The 15715-nt window shown below is 45.2% G+C and overlaps 1 protein-coding gene across 2 annotated transcripts in view; it reads right to left on the reverse strand.

The window, feature by feature from the left end:
• Positions 1 to 15715, reverse strand: part of bud23 (BUD23 rRNA methyltransferase and ribosome maturation factor) — a 50535-nt gene that overhangs the window by 28746 nt on the left and 6074 nt on the right. For both annotated transcript variants that reach the window (XM_038805783.1, XM_038805792.1), the window contains one exon: positions 8036 to 8132. In XM_038805783.1, the coding sequence (XP_038661711.1) occupies positions 8036 to 8132 (97 nt within the window). The remainder of the gene's footprint in view (positions 1 to 8035; positions 8133 to 15715) is intronic.

Here is a 15715-nt window from a genome sequence, read left to right on the forward strand (position 1 = left end):
TCCAGGAGGGAATAGCTTCTCAACAATACTGCTAACAACCGCCAGAAAAGAAATAGGAAGAGAACTGGTGAAATTTGATTTGGCAGGCAAAGCATTTAAGGATAAACAAACAAAAGGGGAACAAGGACGAGCAGCAGCTGCCCAAAATAATGTTTCAACACAAAATGCTCAGACCAGACATTCGAATCGGCAGATACCCGACAAATCGGGACAAAATCTAGCCCAAGCAGCAATGCCACAACACGGGTATAATCTGCGGTCACAAGGACCACTCCCACCACAAAATCTAAATTATTTACCAAGGGAACAATTCCTAGCCCTCAGTCGGGGGGAAAGAGACAGATTCATTGAGGATAGGAGAAGAAGAGCAGCTGGTCAGGGGAGGATTGAGCAAGGTAGATATCAACCACCAGAGTGGTACTCGGGACCTCCCGAGGGGGATTCCGAGGAAGAGGCAGAGGAGGCCCCGGTATAAATTGAACAGATTCGGCTTCTCCCCTTAAACAGGCTATCCAAAATCAAACAACAGAAACAGAAAAAGGAGAATTAGTAGTAGAATACAGGGGAAAAAGATTTATTGTGGACACAGGCGCTGAGGTATCAATGATAAGGGAAGCTGGAAATCTTACAGGAAAAGAATACATAGTAGAAGGAGCATTATGGAATAAGGATATTAGACCAGAAATTAGATTAGGAGAATTACTTGCAATATCAGAAAATGAGAATCTGATGGCAGGAAAAGATTTAATAAAAATAGATACAGGAAAAATCAGGATATTAAAACCAATTGATAACATGGAGGAAATAAGGAAACAGAAAGAGAAAAGTATTTTAAATGATGAGGCTTGGAAGAAGATGGAAGAAGTATTAATGGGAGCAAACCTAGCGATAGTCAAGAATGACACAGGTTTAATTAGCAAGCGGTTCCAACACACAATACACGGTGGACAACACAGACCTCAAAAACAGTATCCTTTGACCCGAGGAGCTAAGAGCGAGCTGGAGATAACAATCAAGGAATTGGAGCAGCAGGGGATTATTCAAGAGATCACATATGCCTCAACAAATAGTCCACTTCAAGTAGTAAGAAAACCAGATGGTACATTTAGGTTGGTAACAAATTATAAAGCTCTAAATAAAGTCACAAAAAAGGATAAGAGATATTTGATAAATCCACAAACTACCTTAGAGTAAGTCGCGGGAAAAACTTACTTAACCAGTATAGATCTGGCGAATGGATTCTGGAGTGTGCCATTAGACCCAGACAGCAGGGAGAAAACAGCATTCGCCTTCGGAACTAAGCATTATGTATATTGTAGATGCCACAAGGATATGTTAATTCTCCGAATCACTTTCAGGCAATAGTCAGGGAATTGATTAAAGATGATTTGGCTTTAGTATATATCAATGATATATTAATTGGAGATGACCATCAGGACAAACATGTGGAAAGAGTGGCCAGGATAATTAAGACACTTAGTGAAGCAGGCTTTAAAATAGAGCTAAAGAAATGTCAAATTGGGAGAAGCAAAGTCAACTATTTAGGTTATTCAGTATCGAAGGAAGGTAGAGAGGTCAGTATTGAAATGAGGAAGAAGGAGCTGAAATTACTGTGCCCGTTTCAAAAAAAGAGGTTCAATAAATAATGGGAATATTGGGATATTTAAGGCCAGTAGTGAAGGACTTTAGTCTTTATGCTAAACCCATTTATGAAACGTTGAAAGGGGATTTTATTTGGACCAGCAAGGCCCAGAGGGGGTTAGATCAGTTACAGGCAGCAGTTGCGATATCGGGACCATTAGTTGGGAGACAAGGGGATGATTTAAGCATTAAATTAGACATATATAAAAATGGATATGGTATGGTGCTTGCTAATCATAGCAATCAGACACCTATCAAACATCTGACAGGAAACTGGTCGAGAGCTGAACAAAAATCCAGACATCGAGAAATGTCTAGCAGCTATAACAAAAATAGCAGAGATAGAAAACTTGTCGGGTGGTAACAAAATTTATGTCACAACTGAGGTTTTGGAATTAAAGGAGCTTAACCAAGAGACAGATTTGCCAGCAAGGCGCGAATATAGCTTGATGGGAAATCATTCTTCTAAACCCTGACTTAATGTTTATTCATAACATTAAAAAAGGGACAGAAACTTGATGAACCAGTTAGTAAAACGGAGTTGGTGAATGCTTGGGTATTATATACTGATGATAGTAAAGTCAAGAAGGACGAAGAACAAGCAAGATGGGCATTCATTTAAAAAAATTCAGGAAAGATAGTAGTGGAGGAACAGGGAATAATCATTGGGTCAGCTCAGACAGCTGAGGTAGAGGAAGTATTGCAAGGGTTAAAGGAGTGTCAGCAGAGAAAGCTGCAGGAAGTAACCGTTGTAACCGATAGCTTTTTCGTGCAGCAAGGATTGGAGAAAGAATTGAAGTTTTGGAAACTAAACGATTGGACGAACGGTAGAAATAAACTACTGGAACAGAAAGAACAGTGGGAAGAGATAGATAAAATTTTAGCAGATATGGAAATCCAGACAATTCATCAAAAAGCACACACAAAAGAACTGGGGAACTGTGTAAGGGGAATCAGGAAGTGGATGAATTAGCCAGACTTAGGACGATAATCTTGGGGACTCTTGGGAACACAGCAGCCGACCTTCAAATGGTAATTAAGCAAATACATGAAGCCACAGGGAATGGGGGTCATGTTGTAGTCGCAAGGGAGTTGAAAAAGTTGGGAATTAAAATAGCCTATTGGAGACAACACTTAACGGCAGCAAGGAGAAAATGTGAGAGATATATGGCCTGTGGAGGACAGAGGGAATAAAACATATGGGAGCATAAAAACTGAGAAACCAATGCAAGAATGGTCATTAGATTATGCAGGACCACTTTTTCCTAGAAGCAGCAAAGGTAATTTGTACTTTTTAGTCAAAACTGATAGCTGCACAGGAGAAATTGACCGTAGAGCAACCAGCAAAGCAAATGGAGCCACGACCAAAAGGGTATTTGCAGAAATGATGACCTCAAGAGGTAGACCAGAATCGATCCGGATGGACAATGCGCCGCACTTTAGAAATAATACTGTTATTAACTTTTGTGCTGACAGAGGAATAACAATCAATTGGGCCGTGAAATATGCACCTGAGAGTAATGGAATAGCTGAGAGGTCTGTAAGAAAGGTAAAGGATTGGATCATAAAGAATCAGAATGATAAAGGCTGGGATAAAGACATTGAAAGAATAGTATTTGATCTTAATAGTAATCTCGGAACCTCTGTCTCCCAGGGACAAGGAGATCCAAGTGAATCTGGAAATTATCAAGTAGGAGACGAAATTTGGGTGAAGCTACCAACTAAGACTGCAGGGAAAATAATCCGTGAAGCTGTAAAATGTAAAGACAAGATTGTTCAGATTCTGGGTAAACGTACAATTGAATTAGAGAAGCATGGTGTCTGGAGCAAAATAAATTGTATCACAATTAAAACACATGACCCAATTGGTGGGAAGACAGTGAATTAAAACCTGTTAGCAGCATTGATTGGACAGATGATAAAGTTAAAATGTCATGTTTGGAACTTACCTTCATAAAAATCCAGTCGTAATAAAATTAAAGTAAATGCAGTAGCAATATCAGGAATGTATCAGGGTAAGGTTTTGACCATATTGGATCACTGAGTGAGCAAAAGAGGAGGAGTTTGAGATTCTTTGAATCTCACTCAGGGGTGCAATGACAGAAGGAGGCAGCTTAACAGGCCTTAATTGTATGATGTACATCAATGATAAGGAAAATAAACCAGTTCAAAAAGAAAAAGGAAAGAAATGGTGGCAAAAGAAATCCGGAAGTCCTGGAGAGGGCACTTCTGGGTTAACCAAAAGAAAATAGAAAGTACAAATTAAAGAATAGGGCCCTCTCCACCCTTGACCTGTTCATTTGATTTTTCAGATGGAAAAAATAAATAACAGACAAACCAGTTCACAAGAAGGAAGAGAAGAATGTTTTAGACAGGATTGGGGGGAAACTAATGATACAATTGGCTATATATTTGAGGGAATTAAATAACAGAGCCCGGAGGAATACATTACGGGTTAGAAACAAATCAAAATATCAAATGATTACTGAACAGTGAAACCTCTGGTCAGACATCTCTTAACTGGACATCAGCTGATGGATGATCAGTGGTCTCCACGGGGTATGTACTACGAGGCGGAGTTATTGAGGGTCTCGGCAGATAGCAGCGACTGACGAGGAACCCCAACATGATAAATGACAATCGTTTAAGAATTTTTGCAGCTTGATGCCACGGCGGGAAAATTGTTACCAATGCGGAAAAACAATATTGCATTGAAGAGCTGTAATCGTTATTGAAGAAGAAATGTTATGTAAATTGGTAGGGACTGTTATATATGATAATGGGGGTATGTGTGCCGTTAAAGAACTTGATCCGCATTTCTAAACTGTGAATGTTTTAATAGAGGGGGATTAGTGGTAGTTTAGTGTGTTTTCTTGATTTAACTGCATAGAACACCACAAATAATATTGATGTTGTTTACACGCCATATTTAGTATTTATTTATTGGTCCCGAAGCCACGAAGGGATGTGTCGCTATTGTACCTTATTTTTAGTATTGAAATTGTGATAACAGTTGCAAATATGTAAAGTTGTAACACACGGTCTATTTGTGTGGTTAGGTAATGAGTAATGTGTTAAGATAAGACAAATTTTTACTGTGTATTTAACAATAGGGAGAATTTATTTGGAAAAAGTGACAGTTCGATGTGGTTTTGCGAATACTATTGGCATATTGTGTTGCAAATGTTGTAATGGAAAATATGCACTTTCATGTTGTAAGGGAAATGATAACAGACGAAACGGATTTGAAGGAAATTTGTCAGAAAGATATTTTCTCATGTACACCAGGGTCTGGCAGACATACATGGTTCAGGACAATGTTAGACATTAATGTGAGGAAGTTAGGAATAGAAGCAGGATCAATTGAACCTTTTAAATTAATGAAGCAAGGGAATCAGTGGGTGGTACATGATATCATAATTTACCATTCCAATCAGAAACGGAAATGGGACACTTAACACCCAGTGATGGACAAAAGACCTTTTTGGTTACTGATGGACTGAGTTGTGTGCTGTTTCTAAGGGACATGAGGAAGCTTCTACGGTGCTGCTACCCCAAGGAAGTAAAATGCTTTGGAGGTAGTGGAACACACGGATAAGCTATTGTGTTACCTTCCTGAGCAGCTATGGCTATGGTTCACGGTAATTGGACTTGAGGAAAGAACAAAAAAAGATTCTTATCGACACTGGTCTGTCATATGGATACATTTACAAATGGATTTCGGTGCACAATTTAAAATGACAAAACACATGCATACAAATAAAAAAGATCGGGGATATATGTTAGTCAGTACAATTGGATGGGGGGATAATTAACCAAATTATATAGTTATGTTTCAAATGTCAAGACGGGGTGTAATTGCAAATACGGAAAAATGTGTCATTTGAAACATGGAAGTCTGGCAATATCTGGTCTGAGAGAAACATGAGAGGATACAGGGAAAGATCCCACAAAAGGTTAATAGCAGCTGCAAAGAGCAGGATTATAAAATGCAGATTCTTTCTCTCAAGCAGGTTTAGCAAATACATAGGATTTGTGTATGAAGCTAAAAGCAATGGCTCACACCTTCATTGAAAGTAACTATCTTAGTAAGCATCTGGAAAAGCATGGATGAAGGTTTCAGTTGAATTAAGTGACAAATGTTTAAAACAGGCAGGTCTTTCAAGTTATAACCAAGTGGATTTTAGCATACAGCGAAAAGCAATGGTTCACACCTTCTTTGAAATGAACTCTCTTAGTAAACAACAGGAAAGGAAAGGATTAGGTTCAGTTGAATTTGGCGTCAATTCTAAGTGTGAAATTTTGCTAATATCAGGTAAATTAAAGAAAATTGGAGACAACCTGTCTATGAGAAACATAATTTAAAGTCACAATCAAAGGCCAAGTTATGAGCTGGAGTCAATTGGAAAATTAAACTATTAATATGACAGGGATTAAAAGTAACACCTCTTGAAACCAAAGCATTTTTGAATATCACAAAGGAACTTTGAACATCACAAAGGACAATGTAATCAGATCTGAGAGGTGAGGCCATGCCCAAAATGAATACTTAGTTGTATTAGAACAGGGGTGGGCAAACTTTTCCGTGCAAGGGCCACATTCAGAAATTCACAATTTTAAAGGGCCGCTTAGTATATTAAGTAAAATAATTACTTCACCCGGTTATGATTCTGGGCGCCTCATATAGAACATAGAACAGTACAGCACAGAACAGGCCTTTCGGCCCTCGATGTTGTGCCGAGGAATGATCACCCTACTCAAGTCAACGTATCCACCCTATACCAGTAAGTAACCCAACAGCCCCCCCCCCCAATTAACCTTTTAAAAAAAAACTTTTTTTTTATTTAAAAAAATATATATTTTTGTTATGACTTGGTGGGCCGCATAAAGACTTTCGGCGGGCCGTAGTTTGCCCACCCCTGTATTAGAATGTTTAGATCAAAGATACCTTTTACAATCAAAGTAAAATAAGCTAATTTACAATAAACTTGTTAAAACTTAACTGTTCGAAAGAGAATATAAACCCGAATAAAGGAGACAGCCAGCAGAGCCAGCTCTCACAGCTCGGAACATGGGAAGGATAGGACACAGCAACCGAGTTCACCAGCGAATACATCTAAAGAAGACCAGATTTTAAAAAGAAGATGGATCGTCAAGTTGGGCCTGAAGGTCCCTTCAACCAACCAAAAGGAAGATCTTTTTACCTTTCTGTAAATAAAGTGTTTACAGCTTTTAAAAGAAAAATTATAATAAAATAACTTAAATTTTTTAACCTGAAACAGTGGTTATTAGCCTACTTTACTTACTTAGCAATGCAGGACCCAGGACATCGATGCTACTAACGGGTAAGTAGGTAAAATTCTTCGGTGAAGGCCTACACATCTTTGGGTTGTGGGGGCGAAACCCACGCAAACACGGGGAAAATGTGCAAAGCCCACACGGACAGTGACCTAGGGCCGGGATCGAACCTGGGGCCCCAGAGCAGCGAGGTAGCAGTGCTAACCACTTTTGATTACCTGCTCCAATATTATACTTAAATGGGGCTCAATGACAAATTTTATCTGATAACATTCCTGTGAAGTTCCTTGGACTCTTTACATAAATGGAAACCGTTGTTAATTTTGGGACAAAGGTTTTTTGGGACAAAGAGAAAACCTAATTGAAACAGGACCTGCACAGACCATGTGGAATATTTATATTACTTCCTTTCTCCAAACTGGGCCTGTAACGAAACAGAACCTGCCATAGGTCATAGAATTTACAGTGCAGAAGGAGGCCATTCGACCCACCGAGTCTGCACCGGCCCTTGGAAAGACCACCCTTAAGCCCACACCTTCATCGTATCCCCGTAACCCCGCCTAACCTTTTTGGACACGAAGGGCAGTTTATCATGGCCAATCCACCTAACCTGCACATCTTTGGACTGTGGGAGGAAACCGTGAGCACCCGGAGGAAACCCACGCAGACACGCGGAGAACGTGCAGACTCTGCACAGATAGACCCAAGCTGGGATTTGAACCTGGGACCCTGGAACTGTGAAGCAACTGTGCTAACCATTGGGGCGGCATGTGGCGCAGTGGTTCGCACTGTGACTGCGGCGCTGAGAATCCCGGCTCTGGTTCACTGTCCGTGTGGAGTTTGCCCATTCTCCCCATGTCTGGGTGGGTTTCACCTCCACAACCCAAAGATGTGCAGGCTAGCTGGATTGGCCATGCTAAATTGCCCCTTCATTGGAAAAAAATTAATTGGTTACTCTAAATTTATAAAAAAAATACTGTACTAACCATTACACTACTGTGCTTCCCATCTTTTCATCAAACAAAATGGCTGTTGCTGCATGGTGTAAGTGTTTATATAGGAGGCAATACAAGGCCCCCATCAGTTTGTCATTTACCTGATGCAACCATCAAAGGTGCCTGCCCGGAACGGAATGCCAGCACCCACGTCTCCTAGAATGAGGTCACCTTCCACCTCTCTTTCCAATGCAACATCTAGCAGCAAAAGGAAACACAACAGATTCAGAGTCATGTTGCAAAACAAAAAGTGGGCCAAAATGCTTAGAATGGTGTGGGAGAATGTCTTCACCTTCCATGGTATTCAAATGCAGATTTCACAAACACATGATGAACACAAGCACAAACAAAGATAGGGTGGGATTCTCCAGTCCACCAGTTGCATTTTCCTAGGCGTTGTACCCTTGCCGTCAGCGGGATTTGCCGTTCCCGCCACATGCCAATGGGATTTCACATTGTGGCCACGCCCCGCCGCCAGGTAACCCGCAGGCAGGGTGCACTGCTGGCGGAGGGAAGAATCCCACCCAACATTTATTGCTTTGGAGTTAAGATTTGGTTGTTTTATAGTCTCCTTCTGTTCTCTGAAATGCTTCTTTCTCTGGTAAAAAGTGCACAGGGTGAACTGCAATAAGACATTCCCCACTTATAATATCCAGTACCCTGCATAACCTTGATCCAAACAACACCGAAACAGGTCATTTGGCCCATCAAATATGTGCGTGCTTTTCTCCACAAGCCACCCAGCCGAATCCACCACCTTCTCACTCCCCACACCCTTTAACACCCCACCTACTCCAATCCCATTAGCCTGCTTTCTCTCACTACTCTAATGTGAAACCCTGTCTAAACACATTTGCCTGCTTGCTCTCCATCCTCCTTTACATTCGCTTGGAAAAAAAAATATATGAAATGTTTCTTTATATCTATTTCAACAAACAAAAGACTGGTCTTGTGTGGTGACCCAGCAGGCCTTGTTGTGAGCCCAAATTAAATTCGATATCCTAAATTAAAGAATTGGACACTTCAAATTAAACTAGTCTGTTCCGGACTCAATGGCCCAGTGAAAACATCCAGAGCCCTCAACCACCTAAGAAACATGAAGGCAGACATAATCTTCCTTCAAGAGACGTACCTGAGACAGCAGGACAGACTATGGGTAAGAAAGGGGTGGGTGGGTGGCAATACTGGTTAGCAAATGGACGATGTTTAGGGCGACAAAAACGGTCGCGGACCCAGGGGGACGGAACGTGATGGCTAGCGGGACCCTGGATGGGGCACCGGTAGTACTAGTTTAGGGGGGGGGGGGGGAGAAGAGACTGACAGATCGAACACGGTCACTTTATGGAACAAATGGGAGCGGTGGACCCCTGGAGGTTCACCCACTCAGGGGAGGGGTTCTCTTTATTCTCCCCAGTGCACAACGTATACATCAGAATTAACTTCATTGTGGTGGGGAAAACGGTGCTTCCGGGGATAGACAAAGTGGAATATTCCCCAATTTTGATATCAGACCACGCTCCACACTACATGGACGCGAAGCTGGAAACGGGCAGGGCCCAACGCCCCACATGGAGGTTGGGCGATGCCCTACTAGATGACAAGGCCTTCTATGAAGAGATATCACGGGCCATAGCGGAATATTTGGAGAACAATCAGAACGGGGAGGTCTAAAAGGCGAGTAAGATGCTGGCTCATCAGCTCCGCAAGCTAAGGAAATCGCTGGAGTGAGAGATAAGAGTGGGAATGTGGTGCGGAAGGGGGTGGAGGTGAATGAGGTCTTCAAGGACTTTTGCGGGGAACTGTACCGGTCGGAGCCAATGGGGGAGAGGAGGGGAATGGAGAGGTTCCTTGACGGGCTTTCTTTCCCGAAGGTGCAGGAGGAGAAGGTGGAGGGAGGGGTTGGGTGCGCCGATTGAGCTGGAGGAGCTAGTTAAGGGGATCGGGCAGATGCAGTCAGGGAAGGCACCGGGGCCGGATGGGTTCCCGGTGGAATTTTATAAAAAGTTTGTGGACCTAGTGGGCCCCTTGCTGGTCCGGACACTCAACAAAGCGTGGGAAGGGGGGGGACTTTGCCCCCGACTACGTCGCGGGCGCTGATCTCGTTAATTTTGAAGAGGGACAAGGACCCCCAGCAGTGTGGTTCATACAGGCCCATATCTCTCCTCAACGTGGATGCTAAGGTCCTGGCAAAAATCCTGGCCATCAGGATAGAGGACTGTGTACCAGGGGTTGTGCACGAGGACAATGCAAGCAGCCTGCTGGGAATTCAGACTTCGCCAAGTTAGAGTACACAAAAGTCAGACAGGCTGCCTGGACATGTCCGGACTTCCCCTGTCAATCTCCCATCAAGAGATCATCGCACCCTATTGATATGCACCGGTCTATTGTCCGCAGCCTAGATTGATCCAGACTCCTGGACGTCCCGAGTTCCCATTGTTACCTTATTTGGCATGGGGTACGTGCAGGCCGCATTATCAAAAATGTACACATGGGACGGGCACTGGTGTCCTGTCAACTGGTCATCAACCAGACCATTGGGTGCTGGAGCCTGCTCCCAAGGCCTCCATGGCAGTGGGCCAAGGGAAGTTTAGGGGCAGGATGGTAGCACCATGGCTAGCACAGTTGTTTCACAGCTCCAGGGTCCCATGTTCGTTTCCCGGCTTGGGTCACAGTCTGTGCGGAGTCTGCACGTTCTCCCAGTGTCTGCGTGGGTTTCCTCCGGGTGCTCCGCTTTCCTCCCACAGTCCAAAGATGTGCAGGTTAGGTGGATTGGCCATACTAAATTGCCCTTGGTGTCCAAAAATAAGGTTAAGTGGGGTTACTAGGTTGCAGGGATGGGATGGAGGTGTGGGCTCGAGTCGGGTGCTCTTTCCAAGGGCCGGTGCAGACTCGATAGGCTAAACGGCCTCCTTCTGCATTGTAAATTCAATGAAAAGGGTGCGAAGGAATATTGGATAAAATTAAACAATTGGACACATCAGCATCGAAGACTCGACATGGGAGGTGACCTTGACCATCCGAAGACTGACCAGAGAAGGAAGGAAGGAAGAAGCTGCTAGCGAAAACAACCTTCATGACGACGGACAAGAGGGACTCAGGAATCAGACCTACTCTTCAACCAGACCATCCTTGCAGGTGGTGCAACCAAATCTTGGGTAGATATACTTGGGTTAATTTACTGGTTAACTTTGTTTAATAAAGATAGTTGAACTTGTATTCATGTTTATCCTATGTTCTCCTCGCTATTAAGCCACCCAGGTAAAACCTGAGTAAGTGAACTGGTCAAAAGTATCTGAATTGGGGACTTCCGGTGACGGCGGGCGAGAGGCAACCGCGTGTTGAAGGGCTCCCGTTCGGGAACGGCATTGTCGGGGGTTGACGCCCAGTCCTAGGGGCAGCGCAGGCAGTAAAAGTCGGGAGAACAGGGAAGGGAAATGTCGAGGATCAGTAAAAAAACGGCCGTGAAAAAAGCAGCTGAAAGTCCATCGGGGAGTGGAAAGGTCACCGCGGGGTCGGTAAAGAAAATGGAGGACGGAGCACCAGGGGAAATCGCATTGCTTACGGCTGAAGAAATAACTAAGGTGATGGCCGTGGAATTTGAAAAGCAGTTCTCAAAATACATGGAGGCAATGAGGAAGGAGATGGGGGCGGTTTTGAAAGTGCTGGTGGAGGAGGCGATTACCCCAGTGAGGATGGCGGTGGCGAGCACAGTGGCGGAGGTGCGGGAGCAAGGCAAGGCACTAAAGGAAGTGGAAGAGACATTACTACAGCACAGTGATAAACTTACCTCGATGGGGAAGCAGATGCAGACGGTGATAGAGATCAACAAGGGTCTGCGAGGCAAAATGGAAGACCTGAAAAACAGATCCGGGCGACAGAATGTGAGGATTGTGGGGCTGCCCGAAGGAGTGGAAGGACCGAGGCCGACTGAGTATTTTGTTGCGATGTTGGCGAAGCTATTGGGGGAAGGGGAGGATCCCTCCCGATATGAGCTGGATCGGGCTCATCAGTCGTGGAGGCCTGTACCAAAGGTGAGTGAGCCGCCAAGAGTAGTGACTCTGTGTTTCTGTAGGTACAGTGTAAAGGAGAAGGTCCTGTGCTGGGTCAAGCAGAAGCGGGTGGTGCAGTGGGCTGGAGCTGATATACGTGTATACCAGGACTTTATGGTGGAGATGGCGAGCTGCCTTCAACCAGGTGAAGAAGGCACTGTATATTAGCAAGGTGCAGTGCCGCATTGTATATCAAGCGAAGCTGAGGGTGACCTACAAGTTCAAGGACTTTTATTTTGGCACGGCGGAAGCAGCGGTGGAGTTTGCAAAGGCAGAAGGACTGTGGCAGAATTGAGAAATGGTCATGTACTGATGAAGCCTCATGACTGTATTTTTTCTTTTTTGTTTCACTGCGTGCTGGTGTATGGGCTACAGGAGCCATCGTTGTGTATATTTGGACAAGGAAAGAAATGGGACTTTCCATCGTAATGAGGGTTCTTTGGAGCGTGGGTGTGTGCTAAAGGGGACTTCTGGTTTTCCTGGGGCCGGGCAAGGGGGAAAGAGACCTGGGCGGGGGCCTCCACGCTGGCCGGTTTAAGCCGGCCACTGAACGGGGGTGAAGTGGGGGGAGGGGCTGCGGCCATCGGAGCCTGGCAGAACAGGGTCTGATGAGTCTAGCCGGGGTGGAAAGTTGGGGGGGAAGGAACCGAGGTTGGGGGAGGAGTTTTACAAGAGGAAGTGGAGGGGAGGAGTTGGGGTGGTGAGAGGATGGGATCGTTGTTGATGTTAAGGGTATTGACTTTGTATTTGTTACCGTTTACTGCTTGTTTGGGGGGGGGGGGGGGGGGGGGCAAATTTTGAAGGAAAATGTGAAAATGGAGAATAAAAATATTTTTTTTTAAAAAGTATCTGAATTGGACAGATTCAATACCTGTGATAGCGTAACCTCTGATCCACTGTGACCAATGCCAGGAAGAGATCTGCTCGTAAAACATTCATTTTGGGAGATGGTTGGAAGCTGAATTTATTCGCTCATATCTCAGTGCCTCATGGAGCTCTTGGTTGCTTGGGCAGCACAATCATGAGTCAGAGGAATGGCGAGAACTGCCGTAGTGTCTTTTTAAAAAATATATAAATTTAGAGCACCCAATTATTTATTTTTTCGAATTAAGGGCAATTTAGAGTGTCCAATCCATCTAACCTGCAGACCTTTGGGTTGTGGGAGTGAAACCCACGCAGGCACAGGGAGAATGTGCAAACTCCACACGGAGAGTGACCCAGGGCCGGGATTTGAACCCAGGTCCTCAGCGTCGTAGTCCCAGTGCTACCCACTGCGCCACATGCCACCCCTCTGCCTCAGTGTCTTACGTAAACACCAAGATTCTCTCATCAATGAGATAGGCAAATCAAATCAAGCCACAAATGCTGACCCTAGATTTCTCACATTTAGACTTCCATTGGTGGCCATGTTGTGAATGGTCACACACAGGGCAGCTCCTGCTTAATGGCACAAAAAAAAGAGCTTGTTTTACCTGATACTGGGTGGAATTTTGATGAAAAGACGTAAATGAATGCTGGAGTAGTTTCCCCTGGGTGAGGTATGTCTGCTGGTTATCAGACCCGGCAGAAAACAATGAGATTTGGCTGAAAAGTTGGAACAGGATTGTGCTGCAACAGCCACTTTAGACATGCAGGCAGGGGAAGGGCTGATACAAGCTGGAAGGCTTCAACTTGACTTGATGGCCTTTATTAAAGGTTAATTTCAGCAGCAGAGGAAACAAATGCGAGAGGATTGCTCAAAGGCCATCGAAGAATCAGTGGCACCCCTGAAGAGTTCTTTGGAGCGGGTGGAGAAGTGCCTGGAGGTACAGGGGTCACAGATTCGGGAGATTGAAGGAGTAATCTCTGATCACAGCGATCGTGTGGTGGCTCTGGAAGCAGATGTGGAGATCCTAGGGGACCTCTGTAAAATGTTAAAGGCAAAGGTGGAGGAGCAGAATACCTTGAATAGTGGGCCTGCCTGAAGGACTGGAAGGTATGAATGCCACGAGGTATGTCTCGAAGATGCTGGCGGGGCTGGTGGCAGAAGGGGTGCTAGATAAGGCGCCTGAAGTGGAGTGAGCGCATAGCTCCCTGACGCAGAAGTCTAGAGCTGGAAGCCACCGCGGGCAGTGATCGTGAGACTCCACAAATTTGTGGAGAAAGAGGTTTTGCGATGGGCCAGGGAGAAGCGGACCTGCAAATGGGAGGAGAATAAGGTCAGAATTTATCAGGACATTGGAGCCGAGGTGGCGAAGCGGCAGACAGGCTTCAACAAGGCCAAGGTGGTTCAGTGCCAGCGGCAAATCAAGTTCGGGGTGCTCTACCCGGCGAAATTACGGGTGACGTTCGGAGGCTGGGAGTATTATTTTGAGACCCCAGAAACGGCTGAAGACTTCATTAAGGAGCATAAACTGGGGGAGAACTGAGTTGACAATGCTTGGGAACCGGGGTGCTGGCACTTTGTAATGGTTGGGAGCATGTTTGAAGTTGGGGTAGGTATTGGGGGAATTTTGTCTTTTTTTGAGAGGGGTGAGTTTATTGTTTACTGTTGGGATTGTAAGGGGTTGAGCCTTCCAACAGGGAGCCTTCCTCCATGAGCTAAGGAGTGGTGGTGGTGGGGGCATTGGGAACTGCCTTTGGGCAGAGGCTGCCACGCTAGGTGATGCTGGTGAACTGAAGTGAGGTGGTGGCGGGAGAAGGCCAAGAGAGGTGGCCAGGGTGGGGGGAGGGGAGATGGAGGGGAAGAGAAAGGGTGCCATCTGGGATGGGCTAGGTATAGAGAGGAATTAAGGGGGCGGGAGTTAAGTGGGAAGATGACGGATGGTAGGCGCAATTGGAGGCATAAGCCTCCGGTAAGGCTGGTAACATGGAATGTCTGGGGACTGAATGGGCTGGTTCAAAGGTCGCGTGTATTTGCGCACCTCAGGAGCTTGAAAGCAGGGTGGTCTTTCTACAGGAGGCACTCCGCGTGAAGGACCAGGTTAGATTAAAGAAGGGGTGGGTTGGGCAGGTTTTTCACTCTGGTTTGATTCAAAATCGAGGGCAGTGGCGATTTTAATGAGCAAAAAGTGGTATTTGTGAGTGCGAAGGAGGTGAGGGATCCAGGTGGGAGATATATGATTGTGAGTGATGTATTCGAAGGGACCCCGGTAGAGTTGGTAAATGTGTATACCCCAAATTGGGATGAAGTGGGGTTTATGAGGGGGTTGCTGGCAGCGATCCCATATTTGGCCATGCAACTGATCATGGGAGGAGATTTTAACTGTGTCCTAGAGCCGAGGGTGGATAGGTCGAGCCACAGATCGATAGGTAAGGTATGAATAACAAGGGTGCTGGGAGGGTTTATGGAGAGGATGGGTATGGTGGATCCATGGTGCTTTCAGGACCCAGGGGGAAGGGTGTATTCCTTCTTTTCACATGTCTGTAAGGCGTATTTGAGGATTGATTACTTTGTAGTGAGTCGGGAGATTTTGGTTGGGGTGGAGGGTGCAGAGAATGCGGGGATAGTTATCTCGGACGATGTGCCCCACTGGCTGGCGATCCGGTTTAGATCGGGACAAGAGCAGAGGCCCGGGTGGAGGTTTGACTCGAGGTTTTTCGGCAGAGGGAGGTTTTTGTGATGAAGGGCAGGCGGCGATTAAGGAGAGTTCAATCAGAATGGGGAGGTGGAGCTGGCCATTTTTTGGGAAGCACTGAAGGCAGTGGTCCGGGAGGAAATTATTTTGTTTAAGGCTCGTGCAAATAGGGAAA

This window comes from Scyliorhinus canicula, chromosome 1, assembly GCF_902713615.1.
Source record: "Scyliorhinus canicula chromosome 1, sScyCan1.1, whole genome shotgun sequence".
NCBI classification, from domain to species: Eukaryota; Metazoa; Chordata; class Chondrichthyes; order Carcharhiniformes; family Scyliorhinidae; genus Scyliorhinus; species Scyliorhinus canicula.